The 19,949-nt window shown below is 40.0% G+C and overlaps 2 protein-coding genes across 3 annotated transcripts; both read right to left on the bottom strand.

Moving 5' to 3' along the window:
• Positions 1–15: 15 nt before the first annotated feature.
• cd4-2.2 (CD4-2 molecule, tandem duplicate 2) lies at positions 16–15,281 on the bottom strand. The gene is made up of 11 exons (XM_035162689.2): positions 15,179–15,281; positions 6,751–6,869; positions 3,904–3,965; positions 3,658–3,813; positions 3,399–3,548; positions 2,936–3,160; positions 2,461–2,844; positions 1,067–1,312; positions 816–919; positions 656–699; positions 16–463 (listed from the first exon to the last, which is right to left on the bottom strand). Exons 3-11 carry the CDS (start codon positions 3,950–3,952, stop codon positions 433–435), a joined length of 1,389 nt encoding a protein of 462 aa, XP_035018580.1. The 5' UTR covers positions 3,953–3,965; positions 6,751–6,869; positions 15,179–15,281; the 3' UTR covers positions 16–432.
• A 466-nt stretch (positions 15,282–15,747) lies between these two features.
• LOC118113229 (T-cell surface glycoprotein CD4) lies at positions 15,748–19,931 on the bottom strand. Of its 2 annotated transcripts, none has more exons than XM_035162739.2 (9): positions 19,752–19,931; positions 18,738–18,806; positions 18,364–18,525; positions 18,150–18,290; positions 17,045–17,281; positions 16,875–16,943; positions 16,609–16,742; positions 16,450–16,520; positions 15,748–16,244 (listed from the first exon to the last, which is right to left on the bottom strand). In XM_035162739.2, exons 2-9 carry the CDS (start codon positions 18,763–18,765, stop codon positions 16,160–16,162), a joined length of 927 nt encoding a protein of 308 aa, XP_035018630.1. In that variant the 5' UTR covers positions 18,766–18,806; positions 19,752–19,931; the 3' UTR covers positions 15,748–16,159. The 2 variants fall into 2 exon arrangements, with proteins under 2 accessions (XP_035018630.1, XP_035018629.1); XM_035162738.2 differs by having other exon boundaries at positions 18,738–18,779; positions 19,752–19,929.
• Between the last annotated feature and the right edge of the window lie 18 nt (positions 19,932–19,949).

The raw sequence follows: 19,949 nt of genomic DNA, 5'->3' as shown, positions 1-19,949 counted from the left end.
TTTTCTGTGAACAAATGAAATAAATGTGTACATTTTTATTGCAGCAGGTAACCAAGCCTTTCAAAGGAGCATCATAAAGAACATACATGACATGGACATTTAAAAATACTCAAATAATACTAAATATACTGAATCCAACATGTAAAAATAAACAGCTACTTATAATCATAAAAGAAATGACAAAATTGAATTGAAGACTAGATTCATAAAGGTATTAAACACAATCCAACCTGGTTGATATATACAACTGTAAAATACATTTTTCTTTCTGAGTCTCATCTGGCATCTCAGCGATGACTGAACTTTGATTCAAACCTTCAGACCTTCATCTCTCACAGCTAACACAGCTTCACAGTTTAATAGATACGACAGAAAAATCCATCTTATCTGGACAGAAATTCAATCGGTGGCCGTGTCCTGTTGGAAATGTCTTCATGTTCTGTAGAATCCTTTGGGCTTGGGTCTGAAACAGAGAGTCACAGGTTTCTGTTTGAGCGACAAAAAGTGAAGTTTAGATGCTTATTTTATTGGTGCATCTTCATAAAAACACCTTATGGCTGCACTTGTTATTCAAATGCCAGCGCGGATGAGTGTGAGTGAGTGTAAATGTGCGTTCGGAGCCATTTCAACAGTCCAGGAAATGGTTAGTACGTACTTTTTGCATCGGCAGAGTTGAGGCCTGAGGTGTCTCATCTTCCGCTAATGTCAGCCACAGAGTGAGACAGACACAGAGAGATTGAGAGTTAACTTTTAATGCCACATTAATGGCCCATTGTAATCTAACCAAAAAAGATGTAGAAATTATTTGACTGTACACGTCTGCGTCGGTGGATGATGAGACCGAGGATGAGGAGGAGGAGGCTCACGATGGCTGCAGCGCTGCATGAGATCACCAGCATCCACACACTCAGTTTGGGTTCTGCAAACAACAGGAGGAGGACAGTCGTCAAACAGGATACAGTAGAGAACGCACCATGTAAAACCAAGTTTCTGTAGTTTCAAAAATGTGGCCACGAGGTCACGCTGATGTCATATTTCCTGCTCTGCTCTCACTTCCTGTGCTCACCTATCGTCAACGTTATCGCAGCCGACGTCAGCCGCGTCTCACCCTGCAACAGCCCACACTCCCACTGTCCTCCATCGTCCGTGCTCACTTCTGGGATGGTGAGACGGGCAGATTTCAGACCAGGCTGGGCTGATTGTTTAGGTCGGAACCACTGCAGATGGAGGTCAGAGGGCAGCGGTTGGCCCACGCTGCACGTCAGGTTGAGCTGCTGGCCAGAGAGGAGGTGTGGTCCTGGTGAGGAGATGACTGGGGAACAAGGGAAGAAATAATTAGTCTACAGTTATCCTTTCTGAAGCTGACGTCTTTTTTACATTTTAATATTTGAATCTGACGGAGTCTTATGTTGCTGCTTCTGCCAGGGAAACTTAATATCAATAATCATAATATGTTTAAGAAATATAAAAACATTGCACTGCATAACAGCATCATTATCCCAACCACACTACATAAAAAAACAATAGGAACATATAGAGGCTTGGTATTAACTTTTAATGAACCTTAAGGGTTGATCCAGGGGATGAGCTGGGAGGGGTCCCCAGTTTTTCTTTTATTTATATTATTAAAAGAATTTCTTTATGTATTGTGTGTGTGTTTGTTTGTATTTTTGGGGTTTCTTTGGGAAAAAAATAATAGCGGTACAGTATTAGTGAGTTATGATATAAACAAACACTCAGAAAAAAACCCAGATCAGTTTAGAATGTGAAAGTTAATGTTTCCAAATGGTTTCATGTTGTTTATTTCTAACTGGCTTGGACATCACTATACAAACCAAACCTGAGTTGTGTTAAATAAGCTCCTGAATTACACAAATCAACAGTTTTTTAAATACGTGCAACATTTAATTTGGTTTTGTAGATGGAGGTAAATCCCCAACAAAGCTGAAGAGAGAATGCTGCAGCTGGACTCCAGTGAGATCATGCTACAACAAGGTCCAAGAGCAAATGAATTAATCCATCAGATCAGCGGACTTTAGGGAAACAAAACTTAAAATGACAAATGTTAAATGCTCAGGACTCAAAGTCCAATTAAAACATGTGTTATCACGTTCCTCTGGCAGAGGGACAGCTCGTTATACTCTATTAAAACAAGTGGAGCCAGACTAGTGTATTAACCACTGAATTAGACAAATGTCACACGGGGACATTTTCAAATAAACTCTGCAGCAGATAGATTAAACACTCGCATGGTGCAAGAGAGCAGAAGCAGAGAGGTGGCAAACGAGTAATTGTGTCCGACTTTGTCATGAATGACAATTAGAAGGACGCAAACAAACCTGATGTCAAAAAATATACGAGGACGCTGCGCAGATAATGAACGAGCAAACAAATATTCACTCGACAGATGTGAGGGTAACACAGAGCTGGGCTTGTGCCGTGCAATTCACTTAGACTTACTTTGCAACACCTCCACGTGTACCGTCCTGTTCAGGGTCCGGCCATTTTTAAATTTCATAGTGCACATGTAGTCCCCTCTGTCTTCTACTCTGGCCAGCTTTCTAGTCAGATCCAGATTTCCTGTTTTGGGGTCTCGTGCAGGACTCAGACCTCGGTGTTGGTCTCGCTTCCAGCTCAGCGGACCAGCCAGTGAGAGGGAGAAGAGCCTCTGGGCATCTTGAGAAATGAGGCCTGATGATGTTTCGGGGAAGAATTGCCAGTGAACTTCATGGATGCCCTTAGCTTTGATCTGTTCCCAGGTGATGAGAGGAGGAATCGAACAGGGGACAGTGATGGGTGAGGATGTAGACGTGTAGTGAGGAACTAAAGGAGCTGGAGAAAGGCCTAAAAAGAAAAGAAAAAGAGAAATAAAGTTTTCATCGGAACGAGGGTTGACTTCTGTGAAATTCAAACTTGTGCTTTCACAGTAACTCACCCACAACCTTTACAGGCATTTTGACCTGTTTTTCTTCTGCCACTACACAGATCCACATGCCATCGTCTTGGCTTGTGACTCTCACAGTGACTGTTCCCTGGTTGTTCTTAATTCTCTCTCCTCTGGGATTCAGCCAGTAGATCTCAGGCTTCTTGCGATAACCTGCGGTGCAGGACAGAGACAGAGATTCTCCAGGCAGCAGAGGCTCGGCTGGGCTCACACTCACTAGGACACAAATTAAGGAGAGCAAAAAACATTACGCTTCAATCAGGTAATTTCACCAGAATGTCAACTATCTAAACCAGTGAGTAAAGAAATTGCTCTTTAGCTCGACTACAGAGGCTGGAATTGAACAAAACATCTGCCTCTGGAGTATGTTTAAAACAACATAAAGTATAATAGCCCTCTCCTGAGGGAACATGCCATGACTGAGCCGAGCACGTCTCTTTGTTTTCACTCTTACCGTTGAGTTTGATAAGTTCGATGGAATGGATAGGTAAAGTTTGACTCCCCGAGGTAATTTCACAAAAGTACGTCCCAAAGTTTTCTGGTTGGAGGTTGGTGATGACCAGTGATTCGTCAGGCAAGGTCAACTTATTTGTCCAGGGTTCATCTGCAAGGCAAGAAATAATGATTGTTATTATCAGAAGCACATGAAATTAAGATCAGTCGATGGTACAAATAGGTTATTATACCTATGAATAGGTCAATGCATTGTTTACCTTTATTGATGCCCGTTCCACCCAAGTGATTGCGCCAGGCAAGTTGAAGGCCATCCTCTTTAGCAAACCTCCAGTACACATATTTATATGTGTTAATCGCTGGAGGCTTTAGGACGACCCGACCTCCTACCTGAGCATAAACTGACTTACTGGCACCTAAGACAGTGAAAGGGATGTTATGTGTTAAAAACAAATATCCTTCCCCAAGTTAAAATAAACCAATCAGTTGGAATCAGGACATCGAACCTGATGTTGAGATGAGGGCAGGGAAGAGAATGAGGACAAACCTCTCCATCACGATCACAAGTCTGAAAAAACAGGCAGTTTAGAAAACATCCAGGAAACATGTTCATATAGATTCTCTGAAGTTGTAATATATACAACTGTGTGTCGTCTGCGTAGCATTACATTTCTTACCTCCAACAAGGAGCACGTAGAGCCAAAAATACTTATTACAGATGATTCAAGATTATTTTTTCAAAGGAAGGGATCTGATTAAGGCAGTCTGCAAAGGTATGTATCAAAAAATAATTTGAACACTTTATTTAAGATTTAACAGATGAATTTAGAAAAGCAGCTATTCGAAAAATATATATTTTACCGTAGCTATATCCTTGCTTATATATCGTTTTGTGTGATATACTGTATGAAATTTCGCTGCAGAGTAAAACCCCTCAGCAGGAAGCGGAGAGGGGTCTGTGGTGGTCTCAGATTTAGAGATTTAAGAAGATAAAAGAAGAGAAGTTCAGAGGGTTGAGAGTAGGCGGCCTGTGGTGGGCTTTGGATGAAAAGACACAGACAAATGTTGGAGGGAAGAGAGTCAGAGCGTACGCTGGGTTGTGGTGGGCCTTGATTTAGTTAAGGTGCAGATTCTTATCCCAATCCCCCTGCCTCTCACACCCCCTCTCTTCCTCTGCTGTTCCACGAAAGACGGATCTCTCCACGCTTAAGCAGACAGAAAGAAGAGACCACAGCACACGGCAGCACAGATATACTGTGGTTTAAGATAGATGTTTCTTTTTTCTTTCCCTATATGGCTCCCTCATCTCCCTGCCCCCACACGTCTTTTATTTCTCTATGATGAACACAGTATGTCACGAATGGGCACCACCCTCATTTCAAAGAAATTTCATGCTGCTTTTATATTGATTTGACCCCTTTTCGAGAAAATGTAAAGATTAATTTCAATTCAAGTTTTAACTATTTCCCTCTTTAATCAAAATAAAAAAACTGAATGAACAAAATTTAAAAAACAACTGAAGCACAACTTTATTCACTCTTTTATTTGAGTTAAAGATAAAGTAAGGTCTGGTCAAGTTTTTTAAGTTTAAATTGAATTCAATCAATCGAGAACCTTTGTCACAGCAAGATTGATGCAGATCGTTGTTTATTTATTTATGTGGCACTATTTAATGCATTACGCTGTATAAACAGGTGAAGGGGCGCAATGCGTGTTAGCATCTGGTTTGTGGTCTTAAAAAAATTACAAGAACTAACAAAGAAATATATAAATTTAAAAAACTGGAAAGTATAAGCTTTGCGTCTTTTGAGTATTTTTTGTAAACATGAATTATGGTCCAGGGTTCTGATTAATATTTTTGTGGCACAACGATATTAAAGCTGGGGCACCGTGGTGGATGTATCGCGGCGGCGGCCGTGAAGGCAGCGTCCCTGGTTCAGTTGTCAGCAAAAGTCTCCGTCACAATTTAACGCAATAATATGCTATGTGATAATCAGGATATATATTTCTAATTTATAAAGGTAACAAATTATTATTTATTGTATGTATACCAACATTAATCATAATATATTGATCAAATTCTGCTCATGGCTTTAAAATGCTACTATCATGTGTGCGGGGCCTCACACTTTAAATATGGTGCATCGATTCATGTCAGTGCCTCAAGATAAGCAACATGAAACATTAATATCTGAGGTGCTGTGTGTATCAAAGAGGGAAGTCTCAGAGCAAATGGTTTGTGTACGTTTCAAGTATAACAGGATAAGATCAAGGATTTTAAACACTTGACTATAATCCATATGTCAACATGTCAGATTGGAACGTTGAAAGAAAATAAATAACGTTGTGTCATTTCTTATCACTGCGACAACTCTGAGTTTGTAAGAAAAAGAAAAGTTGAGTCGAGACAAAACAGTCATCCCACCTGTGGAGCTGTAACCCAGAAACAAGTCAGAAGATGGTGTCTGTTGTCAACATGGAGGGGGAGGAGAGGGGGAGGACAGGGTGAGGGCCAACCCCAGGGGAGAGGGGAACGAGGGGAGGAGGAGAGCAAAGAGAAAGAAGAAAAAACAAGAGAAGAACTGCTCGGATATATTTTCTTTCTAAAGTGTATCTGTTTTTTTTTATTCTTTAAAGTCCTGCTGGATTAAGTTCAACATCTTCTTACTTTCTTAAGTTCCCTTCTCAATAAAATACGCTGTAAAAGCTGCAGTTTGAACAGAAATAGTTTTTTTCGGTGCAGTTTTACTCTTTTTAAGAAAGTCAGAATAACAGGATTTAGTTGATGTATCTCAGATTTTTCATATTGTATGTAAGGATCAATTTATAATAAAATTCAGTTTTACTATCATAATATAATCAAAGTTTATAATTTGTAAAGTTGGATCTATAGCGGTTGTCCTCTTAGTAGCGGTCAGCTGCCGAGTGCATAACGACCGAAGATTTTTGACCAAGCTTAAAAAAAGAATAAAGAGATTCAACAAATGCAACAATGACTTTGTGCGTAATGACAATTTTATAAAAATACATTTTTAAGAAATTTGTTGTTAATATCTTTATGTTTAAAACTTCAATATTTCCTGTCCGTTTAAATCAAAGTGTTCTTGGTGAGTGCTGTTGATCCATTCATCTTGTCTTGTAGCTACATTAGTAAAAAGAAAATATAAAACTCTCTACAACGTCTCAGCCCCGCTGGGCCTGCTGTTAATGATTATGCTGTTTATGATTTGGATAAGAAATTTGTATCAGGTTGGAGAAAAAAAATTAAACAGATGGTGTACAGTAGTAAGTGTTTTTATATTATCAGTTATATGAACATAAGGTAAAAATGTAAAAGAAATCATTATACTTACGATTGTCGTCGCTGAGATGTCCCTCGATGTTCACTGATCTGGTGTCAGGAGGAAATGATGAATATTTATCAAACGAACCCCTTTTAAGAGCTGTTGCACCTCCCTCACCACCGATTGGCCTAGAAAAAGAAACGCAGAGTTGTTGATCAAGGCCAAAGTCAGAATCCTGACCTTTGATTGGTTGTTACAGAGGACGAGAGCAAGATCTCTGAACCTTTCTTTACCATCTTAAAACAGTTCATCTCTAAATTAGGACAAAAAACATATATGTGACATTATAACATTGGACGATTCAAAAATAAAGCCCATCAGTCGGTCAACATTATTGTCGCCATAATTTAACCAGCATGTTATCGGACTCACAAATAAACAACAAACCGAACTAAATATTTTTTTAATTGTCATAGGAGTCGTCGCCTAATAACATGAATGAGTCCCACTGAACTCATTATCTTTTTTTATCGTGCTCTAGTTTGCACACGGTCGGTTTACGTCCTAATTTATTTTAATCGCTCAGTTGATTTTCCCCCGGTGGAATAATTGTTCGGATGTAGACACATAATTAGTTTATCAGAATACAAAAGCTACTTTAAAAAAGCAGCTGTCAAAGACAAATTAAAAACTTGATATTTCCAAAGAAGAAACACCCAAATCGATTTCTTAATCCGATAAAGGAAAAATAAACTATTTTGGCGAAACTATTTTGCTGGGACAGCTGTTGAGAGAGATGAGACTTTAATGTATATACATATGGTAAAATAAATATATCAGGAGAATTAAAATCGTACAGATCAACACATTTCATCTTATATGATTTCTCTCAACTCCGTGACCAGTCCCTGTGCGTCTCCTCACACATTAACCTACTTTCACTGTACGCATTGTTTATTTCAGGACATTGTCTTGTTTAATGGTAACAATCATTTATTTCTGTTTCAACTACATTAAGACGTCTTCTATAGGAAGCAAGTAAATGCTGCAGTTACGTGCGTCAGTATAGATTCTCCTTTGAAACTTCTCAGCATGATGAATACGCACTAGCACTGTAAAAAAACTGCTCTTTCATATGTTTAAATATTAAAGCAACCTAAATAATATATATATATTTAAAAATGTCCACAGTATCTCCATCTTAAAATCTTAAATTAGCTTTTGAGGAGCTTTAAAATTACATAACTTACTTTTCCTCAGTGTAAAATAATCGTACATAATCGCTCCATTAAAGCTCCATCACAATATGTCACAGAGCGACTGACTGAAAACTTTATGTGCTTCTTTTTTGACACGTTACCTCGGCAACCCGTGTTTGGATCTTTGATAATTTGGCGAGAATTCAGAATAAAAATCTGAAAGTTTCATCAAATTCTGGTCTGTGCGAGTTTGTTAAAGATACGAATGAAACCCGACAGTTTGAGATTTTCACTAATGTTTTAATCTGAACTAATTCTTGTTTCTTGATTAATTATTTGATAATAAAACTCAAATTAGTCCAATTAAACCAAACGAATGACGACATTCTGGTGCTTTAACAAACTCACACAGGTCTATTTGTTTGTTTGGCCGTGATATTACACAAAATGCACAGAACCAATTTGCATGGTTCAAGTACCCATTACATTGTGATGCAGACCCAGTTATCTTATATCCAGTTTTTCAATTTTAAGAGCAAGACAGACACATGTCGGACAGTCTGGCCTTTGCAAAGTGGAGGTATATGCACTCTGATGGATGTCAGAAACAACATATCTAACTATATATAGCCCTGAGCTAAACTGCCTCTTATGATATTGCTTTCAATGGACCCTGCTCCATGAATTTTTCAAAAATCAATATCTGTATTTTTTGCATTTATCATAATAATGTTCAGCTTTGGCAGCAACACATACTCCAGTTCGGTTTATGGGCCTAAAGTCGTGTTCAGTGTAAAATCAGCGTTTCAATCCTCCTGTGTCGTGTTTTGTTGAAATGAAGAAAATCAATTGTCAGTCATCCTGTGTACAGATCGGTTTACTCTCTGCAGGTTCCAGTAATTCTCTTATTACTTATTGTGCACCTGTGAAACAGCCCAACATCTGCTGGTGCTTATCTCCGATCCTGCTGTAAAGTCTCAGCAGTAGAACATCCGTGGATCTCAGTCTGCTCGGGCGGCCGTCTGAGTTTGTGTTGAACAGCTTGTTATCATCCTTACTGAAGTTATCATTACAGGGACTGTTAATGTTACAGTATCACTGGTAGTATTACCTCTACCACCCCCTGTCTGTTTGTTGGTTGGTAAGCAAGATTGGACAAAAGAAAGGCCCCATTCAATTATGGTGTCGGTCCGGGATTTTTTAAACTTTGCTTGATCAAACGTTTAAATTCCAGAATTGATTTCACCAATTTCCCAGGGAATAATTCAAGGGATCTTGATATAATAAAATCAGGCACAGTTAAGAGACTGATATCTATGATTGTGTGAATTCAAGCTGACTGTGGGGCCTTGGCGGAGGTAGGCACTCTACTGAGTGACGTTCAGTATAGTTTTAGCACTGAGAGTAAAAATCTGACACATCTTTAAACCTATCGCATGATTTGACAGTTTCTGAAAAGGTAAAAGCAGGTGTATAAGACTGGATTGGCAGCCACAGTCGACATCTGTTCAATTCGTTTGTTTCTTTTCAGCAACATTTAAGGAAACAGCATTAAAATCTGCTTATTGATTTTCAAAATGACGTTTAAAAGAGGCTAAGAGAACAAAATATCTCAAATGCAGACGAATTGACGGTATTGAAAACATGAATTTTTTGTCATTATAACAAAACAACACCTCTTCATCCAGAGCTGAGATGATCTGCCTGAGGACAGTTTACTAACTACCAGCAGCTACAGGGATCTTTAAGGGTATGAACAAGTGTCGAGGTGGTTTAGAGACGTGAACCACAACAAGGACAAAACAAACACGTCTCATGTGTCTCTCTGAGGTTTTCTCCGCCTGCCTCTGTACATGAAGGCCTCACACCTGCTTCTGTTCCCTCTGAGCTCCGGATGAAACCCGCTCTCTGTTCAGTCCTCACAACAAAACCTCCAAGTTACTGCTGCCACACAGAAACGTTTACTTCTTGTGGGCCTCGTGTCAATGGATATTCTCCTGAAACAACATCTGGATAGAAACCGTCACGTAGAATAGATTTTAAATTTGACTGTTTCCTTCTCTCTGGGTTTTCTTGCAGAGATTTTGATGGAAAACACCTGAAAGTGAGGACTCCCTCATTAGTCACACACCTAACCAGGACGTGTGTGATATCATGACTGAAAACGACAAAAGGTGTGGGACGCGAGCAAGAATGAAGGATGATTCATTTATTTTCATATGTATCTTGTGTGCCCTCGTCCTTTGTCCTCTCCCACAGAGGGTTTCCCTGAAGCTCTGTGTTTTATAACAATCTTAAATGAACAATGTAGCTGCTTTCATTCACTAAACTCAGACATTCTCCGGAGGGGCTGCATGGGAGAACGTAAATGTTTGAGTAAGAGGCTCCGGACATTCTCGCAGAAAGACGTAGAAATCACCAAGGAAGACGTCAAGAGGGTTTTTGATGATAAAAGCTGATGATGTGTAAATAAAAACAGAGAACCCGCTGCATTCTTCATGCGTGAAAGGCAAACCTCTGGAGAAAGTCCGGACCCAATTGTGCGGACGTTCTCCGGAGTTCATGTCTGAAAAAGGGCTCCAATGTAACTTCGGCCGTCAGGCGTCTCTCAATCATAGCGATGGCAAAAGATGGCGTTTGATGACATCGTGAAGCAGCGTGGGATCATGGGAGTTAATGTCTTCACCATTACGGATGAAAATCTACCTGACGCGACTCGGATCAGGTATCGTATTCAAGTTTTATAGAGGTTACCCAGCAAATGGCAATGAATAGTCCTGATCTTTTACGAGTTTACCTTGAATAAATTTGCAGATTTGTAGGTATTTTGATGTAGAATAGTTAGATATTATAATATATATATAGTTGGAGACTGAAGCGAGGCAGGAAGACGAAACACCAGAGGATGTGTGAGGCCCTGAGAAGACGTGAAGACACCGTGTTCACACTGAATTTTAGTTACAGTTGTGATGGTTCAGATATAAACAAAATGTCAGTGGAAATTATGTTGAAATCAGAAACAAGTGACATTCTGCTCAACGACTGTAAACGTGTCTGTCATGCGGGGGACTTCATTCAAGCTGCTTTTGAATCCTCGGGGTTGTGAAACAGTCGATGACAACAGAAATGTGTCTCTCCCACTCACCACTTCACCTCCATCGCCTGCGCCTGCACCAGTGGTTTGTAGCATATTTACTTATTTACCGTCACTGCACTGTTTGCAGCCTGCAGCGTGGATACGGGAAAATAGGATTATTTTCCTTTTGGACGTGGATTTCAAGCATCGCTCAGAAGATGCCTGGTGTCGATGGAATAGTTGTGATATCGAGTCTTGTTTGTGTTTTACTGGTGAGAGCCTGATGTGTGTGAAGTTATTTTTAGTTTTCTTTTATAGGAAAACAGCATCACGGCTCAGCATGAGTCGAGCAGCCAAACTGTGACTGTGAAGCTGTGATTAGGTTTAAAGTAATGAGTTGAGTGATGACGCTGGTTCACCATCGGAAAAACTGCTGCACCACACCTACGTACAGAGGAATTTAATGTTTGTGTAGATGCAGCATTCCTGTAAATATTTGAGATCATCTTATCGTCAACAATGCTGTCGGAAATAAAACCAAAATAAAAAGAAATAACACTTGACAGCTGTGGACTCTTAATACAACTTCACTTTTCACCTATTTCACGTTTCTTTCCTCTTGCACATTCACTTCCTCATTATAAGGCTGGTGTAATATGTTTGGCAAAACATTTTTCCCTCTCATATACTTTTTTTCTATTCTTTTTCTGTTAAAAGATAATCTGTGACACCAGGCCGTTAATGACAGGACCAAGTTAAAGCGTGAAGGGGGAGACAGAGACAGGAAGACGTGCAGCAAAGAGTCCAACCTGCAGCCGCTGCCTACACCATTTATTCAAACATTTAATGTATTTGAACACCGTGAACCTGCATTTACGTCTTTTACGGCTTCAAGAGAAACAACTGCACTTTTAAACTGCTCTCCTGCGTAGCGAAGCTGATCTGATCAAGCGACTAACTTCCACATTTAACTGTAAATAAAAAGGTTGACACTCTTTTTAGTGAAAACAGATTCACCCTTTCTCCTACTGCTGCAGCTCAGAAAGAAAACACTGACCAAGGAAGAAGAGGAGGGGATTTACAAGAAGTCGAATTAGAAGACGTTCCTCTAGATTAGTCAGAGTTTATTTGCTGACAGTTCACATTTGCTTCAAACGAACTTCAGTATTTTCACACAGAGAACAGACTGTGCATTTTGTCTCCTCGTCTTCTCCATTAGAGATGCATTGAAACAGACAATAGGGACTGGAAGAATTACACTGACTGAAAACTGATTTTCATGCTCATCTGCACCGGAATTGTATAAATAAAGGCTTGAAAAAATGTGAACCTAATTGGACTTAACTCTCCGATTTCTCAGAAAACTTTTGCAAATCACGATCGGCTCCTTGTCACGACAATACGTCATCTGCAGGTTCACGTCTACAGATAACACAGCTGCAGTTTATTTGAGTCCATCGTTTAATACTGAGCGTCTGACTCTGCTCATCAGAATCTGCCCTGAAGTGAAACCTGCAGCGCGGAACTGAAGCTACACACGAGGGGAGTTTACAGAACGGGAAACCACCTCTCAGATCAACGTAGTTTGAAGGATTGTTGACAGACAGCTGTTTGAAATCAATACAATGTAAAATACCATCTGTGCTCAAACTCCAGATGCAAAGTGATGTTGAAAACTCACAGGTCAACAGGTGCTGTGTGTTTCACCTCCGACAAAAAACCCACTAACGTGACACAAATTGGCGGCAGGTGTCTCCAAGAGTTTGTTTAACTACTGTTGGAAATTCAGTGCCCCGATGTTTTTCACTGACTGAACAATTGGAAATACAAGTGGGAGTGACGAATGTACACTGGTTCAGAAATTTCAGTTTCACTTTGAATGACTGTGTTTGTGTCAAACAATAAAGAAGAATACTGAGTAATAGCCGCGGAAAGGGAATCCTTATTTCTCATAAGGAAACATCCCCAGGGCAACAGAGACGTCTTCAGAAGAGACTAAAACACACAAGGAGCCTCTCCAGGAACCAGAACTCATACATTTAACGACTTTTCTTTACCGTGCAGTACAAACAGCGCTACTTCATTCTGGGTCTATATTCCAACCCGCTGAGTTTACAGTGGTGATTTTCCAGTTTTATGGTGTAAGAGTGCAGGAATCATTGCTCTTATTTGTACAAAGGGCTTTAAATGGGAGGGCGATGCAGGATAATGATCGTAAACATATTCACAAGACAAACAAGGAGTCTTTAACGGCCAAACTGTTCTTTTCTGGACAGATTATTTAAAATGTAGTCCCACGGAGCAGATTTAACAAAAAAGCCCCAAAACAAGCAAGAAAAGAAGATCGTTGCTGTAGAATTCTGGCCGAGTATCAACAACTAACAAGTGCCTGCTGATATCTGGGAGTTGCAGGCTTCAGCCTTACAATATAAATATATAAATATATTGGGGGGAATATTGGCACAGCCGTGGCTAAAGGGGGTAGAGCGGGTATCCACTAACCAGAGGGTCGGCGGTTTGATCCAAGGCTCCATGCCCCTGATGTCTGTGTGCGAGATACTGTGGTAAAAGCAATGCACATACAAGCGCTGTGTAAATGTGTGTGAACGAGTGAATGTGATGTTTTGAGCGGTTGCTAAAACTAGAAAACAACTATAAATGCAAAATGTAATTGATCAAATACGTTCAAGTTACTTCATATCTTCTTATTATCTAGAGATTACTTTAATATGTCATACTTTTACTATGGCAAGTTGAAAATGTTAATAATGCTCTAAAATAGTTCTTTTGGAAAACATAAGCAATTCCCAAAAATAAAAGACGTTTTTTCGCCTGACAAAGAAAAAACTGAAATCAGACGCAAGTCGGAAAGTAAACAAGAGACGGAGCAAACCTAAATCACTTTTATAGCATTAGTTGTTTTCAGTTGAGTTTCTTCAGTAGCAGAGTGGATGAAACCAGAGTTATACTGTATGTTACAATGAATTAAAGATCCGTCTGAATTAGGCCCCTGCTGCTTCGAGTCCGATGTCCACGCGTCTTGTTGAACGTTTGTGTTACGTTCATTAAAGTTTAGGTCAACTACAAACTGAAATTATTAAATGGATAATGAGTGATAACTTTAGTTTGTAATTGGTCATTCTGGCATAATTTAGACCTTATTCATGTTACAGGTTCTACAGTAATAGTGCATAAGAAATGCATGACCAAGGCCTCATATTCACGCTAATAACATAAAGCCATAAATGAATGTGAAGTTATTTGAAATCCATGAATACTCTGTCCTCTTCAGGACAATATTTGCAATGTTTATACATATTTATATATATTTTCTTGCAAAAATATGTGTATTATTTGTAATAAAAACATATTGTAATATGGTGTCATATTTCCGTATAGAAAGACTTTGAAAGGCAGTTACCGTTAATTTAAAATGCTTCTATCAAAGACTTAATAATTATTATTACAATTATTATTTAATTATTGGTCTTTAAAGGCGGCAGCAAGCGTTTTGCATGTGGCAGCAAAGAGGCCACGAAGCTGTAGCCCTTAGCAACAGTTGATATCAGCAGTGAACAGGAGCAACCAACAAAGAACAGAAACGTTAACGTCTTACCGGGTTTGAAACTATATAACATGTATATTTTCAGAGAGACAACAGTTTGTCAGTTTGTGGGCTTCTTGCGTAAGAGCAGAAATGTTTCATCCCAACAGTGTCGATGGTTATAAAACCTGCAGCATGTTGCCGTTATTATTGCTCTTTAAACTTAGAAACAAATAAGATCAATTAAGTCTGAAACACGTCTCACAGAGGATCAGACCCTCAGACATCGTGGTGAAATATCAAAGGTTAATGAAACTCGATTCAACTCAATTGCAATTTCCAGCTGAATATCACAAGTCACCCAGCAACACTTAGGAATATTCCTGCTCAACTTTTTGATTCGTTGCAGTTATTTGGAAAAACACAACCAAACAAAGACGCGACCAGGACGAGACACTTTTTAAATCTTAAATTACGGCCTTGAACGAGACCAGGTTTGAATGCTACAGCCTGGATTTCTGTCAGCGTCGATGAGATTTGTCCGTTTTCGTTGCTGTGTGTCGACAAACAGATTTCCATCCTGACTTAAGTCTCTTCTGTGTAAGAAAATCCCTTAAAGCGGCTAAAGCCAGAAGAAAACAGAGCAAATATACACACGGTGCGTTCAGGAGTACTCACATGTGATGTGCTCAGTGCAGCGATAAGTTGAGCTCTGACATTTGGTCGGCTTCATGCAGTGCAGGTGTCTCACACACTCAAACACACACACACTCAAACACACACACACTCAAACACACACACAGGAAGTCAGGCAGCACTATGATCCCTTCATGACGGTTAAGTACTAAATAGTTGGCATGCTGTACACACATCAACCCATATTCATTTTTAATTACATATCAATATACACATGTATTTATATGAATGTATGAATATATGCCACCGGCGGTGTTGTGTTACTGTGTGAAACAGGTGTTTACTGTGTATTTCACACTATGTAGCACAGCACTGGTATCAACACCTGCGTCCCTGCACCAGTTGTGGGGCATATGTTCAGATCTTCGGGGCTGATGCAGGTACAGTTAAAAACATACATCATAGTAAAAAAGAAAATACAGTGTTTGATAGTGTGTTAGGTCGTAAAAGATATCCAAACACAACTGCACAGTCAGCGTCACTGTTTCATCCCTGATAGAAACTTCCTTCCTCTTTTTCATGAGGATAGAATAAATTTACAAACTCTGCAGTTGGGTTTCTTTATAGTTTATTGACTGGGGGAACACATTTCAGCACAATACTCAGGCCTTTTACAACCTACAAGAAAAAAACATAAACTATACAACGCATACATCAAATACACCAAAGAAAGAAGGGATATTGAAATCAGCTGGATGTTATGCAGAACATTAGAAGGTGACGAAGCTGGAGGATGCAGAGACATTTTGTTCACATGCTGCATAAGAAATAACTACAGATTATATTTGGTGAAAAATACACTTTTACATTTTGATTTGATTTTCACCAGCATTCAAAAGTCCATTTACATTCAGGCCACATGCTTCACAGGGGTTCTCTTTCACTTGCTCTCTTTTTCTTTATCTCCACCTAATCCTCTGTCCCTCTCCCCGTGTCCCTGCTCTCTTCTATCCGTCTCTCCCATCACTCCCTTAGCAGGGGCTTCTGAGCGAGGGTGGACGGCCTCGCTTTCTGACGTCCTGGCTGTGGTTTCTCCGCAGCTGGACGGCTGCGATAAAGAGGAAGGAGAAGAGGAGACGTGTTCACGCTAATTATGAAACAATAATGAAGCTCTCTGCGAGCGGTGCCGTGGAAATGAAGGTCAAGGAGTCGTGATTATGAAGCGAAGGGAGTCTATTAGAAAGCATCTGTAAAGTGAACTGAGACTCTTTTTCTTTTTTTTATTATAGAGAAGCGAAGTGAGGAGAATTTACCAGTTACACTGACAGTACGTCTTGGACCTCGCAGATCTTTGGCCATTCTTCATCTTGTTCTGCCATTTTCTCTACAGTGGAGAAGAAGAAAGTGTCATCAGCTCTTTCTTTGTTTGTTCCTCCTGATGCTCCTCCATCCCACCTGCTGGCTTCACTTACCTTCCGTCTCCTGATCCTCCTGCACAAGACAATGACGAGCACCATCAGGAGGAGCACGACCAGGCCTCCAGCTCCTGCCGCGGCCCACAGCCACCAGCCGAGCGGACCCCACCAACCGAGAGGGTCAGCGCCGCCTGCTCGAGCAAAGAGAAAAACACAGCGTGGCAGGAAGAGAGGAGCATGAGTCAGTGATGCTTCCAGTGAAAAGTCACTTTTCAGATTATTTTTGGGTCAGAGGCCACAAAAGAATCCAAGGCAGTACTCACAGCTGGGGCACGGTGTCCCATTGTTGAACTCTGATGTCCGGACAGCGGGGGATGTTGGAGACACAGGGTCTGAAAGGAAAAACACACACACACACTTGCTTTTTATCACCGACCACATGGGGGGGGGGAGTTCTGCTGTGTTCTCAGAGGCAGAGAAGCCAGTGTCACACCTTTAACTCGGACGTCGAGCTTCTCTCTGTACGTCTCCCCGCCGTGGGAGAACGCACACTCCCAGGTCCCTGAGTCCGAGGCGGCCACGGGATTCAGGTGGACGGTGTCTGACCCCTCGTGGGCGCTTCCGTCCGGCCGCATCCACTGCACAGTGGAGTCCGGGTTCAGGCCTGCGACCTCACACTGGAGCGTCACCTTGCTGCCCGGCTGCAGCTCCTCGGAGGGACTGGCCGACACTGACAACAAACCAGGAACCAGTGAGAGCCGATTAGAGAAAGGGTAGCTATGCTGAAAAGGATCAAACACCTTGAAAAACACATATGCTTAACAGGAGGATATGTTATTTAGCCTGATTAGACAAAAACTACTGGAGGGATTTCCGCAAAACTTGTGTTGCACCATGGTGGAGAAATGCACTTTACTGAGAGACCTTCTAGTTCCCAGGTGGTAACGACTGGAACATCTGAACTTCAGAAAGTGAACTCCATCAGTGTGAGATCAGAGATCAGTTTTACCATCACAAAGTTAAGTATTTCTCAGCATGTAAAAAAATAGAAGTTTTCCAAAGAGAGAAATAACCTTGAATATTTCTCAGCTACACATTTTCAACAGGAAGTTTACAATAGAAACAGTGCGAAGTGAGTCTCACGGATGAAAGTGGAGGTTTGTCAGGTGGGGAGGCTTTTTGAAAAGGATCCAGTGCCTTTGAAGCTTGAGTCATGTTAAACACGAGAATCTGGATATTTCAGCTTCTGGTTTTCTGTTTGTTTTGAATCTGTCTCTTGTGACCCTCCTGACTTTATAAGGCTTGAATAGTAAAATACTGGAATACATAAAAGAAGTGTGGAGGTAAAACTGTAAATTTGTATTTTATGTCTTTTATTTATTTATTTTTGCTTTTAAGGCCTAAAAGTTGCTTTTTATATATTGGTGTTTTTTTTTTTCCTCAATCCACTCTTGATCTAATTTAACATTCACTTAAAACGATACAGCTTCTGCTTTCAAGAATACAATATCTGCTATGTTGTTCTTTTCTCTAATAAATAACTCTAATTGTCCTGACGAGGTAAATCATGTGCAATGCTCAAATGATCTGCTGCAGACCTGAAACCACAAGGAGCGTGTGCGCGTGAGAGCGACCGTCTGCCTCGCAGGTAAACGCTCCAGCGTCTTCTCTCCTCACGTCAGAAATCTCCAGATTCTTGTCCCGCTTCAGCTTTGTTCTTTCCTTAATGGCAGCCGGGCCTAACACAGAGAAAACATGTCAGCGGTGATTTTGAAATGATCACATGTCCTGTTATGTGTTTTTATGAACTACCTTTGCGAGGGAAGCCGCTCCTCTTATCAATTTGAATAATCAGTTCATCCCTGTGAGACCACGCCAGGCTTCTGCTGTAGGAGTCGACCCCGCACTCCAAAGTGACGCGCTGCCGGGGTTTTGTGTGGAACACCGTGGCTGCAGCAGAGAGTGCACCCAGCACTGAGGAGAGAACGTCACACTGCATTTCGTACCATATATTCACAGAAGGAGACCACAAGTATTAAATTAAAGAAAAACTGCTGCTTCAGTAGGCATCTAGTTATGAGTAAAACAGCTATTTGCCCAGGTAGGTTCAAAGTGTATAAATATAAAGGACATATTTGGATTTATAGGATCTTTAATTCAAAAATATTTTTAAAAGTAAAACTCACCAAATCCCAAACACACGATGACGTTCATTCTGAATGTTGGATCTAAAAATAACAGACAAAGGAACTTTTCTGTGGAGACGAACACAATTCACACTGTAGCGCACATTTTCAGAGTCACAGAGAGTCACCACATGCAACGTCTGCACTTTACTCAGGAACATGTGATTCCAAACCACCGAGCTGCCTCTCTACTTCCGTACTCTCTATATGGCCTCTATTAGAAAATAAGAAGGATTTGCTTCACTTTAAAAAAATTAAATTAAATTAAATCCTAAATGATGTTTTGGCTCTTTTGTGTTTAATTATCATGATCAACAAGTCGATTAAGATGATCGTGCATCAGAAACTATTTGAAATCTGCTTTTGAAAGTTTTCAAACAGGGAAACGGAATCAAAGACGATAATGAAAGTTAAAATGAGTTATTAAAGCCTTTCTTCATTCCTTGATCTGTTCATTTTTTTAAAGATTGAAAATTTATCTCAGCTTGATTATATATTTTATTTTAATTTAAAAATGTCTCTTTTTAAAGCAACAAATTTTAGTTATTAGAATTATAATAATCCAAAATGAATTATCTTTTAAAATATGTTACCAATATATTTCCTATGAATGACTGAGCAATAAATATAATTAGACACCGTCACACACATTGCTATACTTAAAATTTGTTAGAGCATTTATTTTATCTTCTACTGATCAACAGTTTCAAACTTTCTTGATTCTTGTTGTTCTGGGTTTGTACCCTCATGTTTGAATGCACTTATTGTAAGTCACCTTGGATAAAAGCGTCCGCTAAATGAAATGTAATGTAATAGTGTTTTAATTAACAAACATATACAAGACCGAAAATTGCTCTCTACAAAAAAAAAGTTACATCAAATTGCTTCATTTGTCCTTAAGGTTTCACTTTTGAACGGAACAAAGTAAAAATAGTTTCAAGCTGTTGAAACTGAATCCTTCAATTTAATCTAACAACACAAAGCTTGATTTTGTAATTCAGTTCAGGATCTTACCTTCAATTTGAGGCAGTGCGGTGTTTTTCGTGCTGTTACTAAAGGTTGAAATCTTTCCTCATCCTTCACTTCACTGAACTCGAGTGAACAAGGATGCAGAAACTAGAGAAGGCGGAAGAAGTCTACAGATGAACCTGCACTGTTGGAAAGATGTGGGCCAATGCAAACCCCAGCGCTCTGTGTCTGCTCTTCACGTCT

This window comes from Hippoglossus stenolepis, chromosome 8 (assembly GCF_022539355.2).
Source record: "Hippoglossus stenolepis isolate QCI-W04-F060 chromosome 8, HSTE1.2, whole genome shotgun sequence".
In the NCBI taxonomy this organism is placed as follows: domain Eukaryota; kingdom Metazoa; phylum Chordata; class Actinopteri; order Pleuronectiformes; family Pleuronectidae; genus Hippoglossus; species Hippoglossus stenolepis.
Note: the sequence above shows the minus strand (reverse complement) of the source record. Positions and strands in the feature narration are given on the sequence as shown.

Bases quoted from the DNA above. Each gene is read 5' to 3' on its own strand.
- LOC118113229 (XM_035162739.2), bottom strand. From the start codon at position 18,765: ATGAACGTCATCGTGTGTTTGGGATTTG. The intron at 18,526-18,737 runs GTGAGTTTTACT...TTCTCTCCTCAG, and splicing joins CATCGTGTGTTTGGGATTTG to TGCTGGGTGCACTCTCTGCT. The intron at 16,521-16,608 runs GTAAGTGAAGCC...TCTCCACTGTAG, and splicing joins GGAGGATCAGGAGACGGAAG to AGAAAATGGCAGAACAAGAT.
- cd4-2.2 (XM_035162689.2), bottom strand. From the start codon at position 3,952: ATGGAGAGGTTTGTCCTCATTCTCTTCCCTGCCCTCATCTCAACATCA. The intron at 3,814-3,903 runs GTTCGATGTCCT...TCACTGTCTTAG, and splicing joins TGCCCTCATCTCAACATCAG to GTGCCAGTAAGTCAGTTTAT. The intron at 1,313-2,460 runs GTAAGTCTAAGT...CTTGTTCCCCAG, and splicing joins ACACGTGGAGGTGTTGCAAA to TCATCTCCTCACCAGGACCA.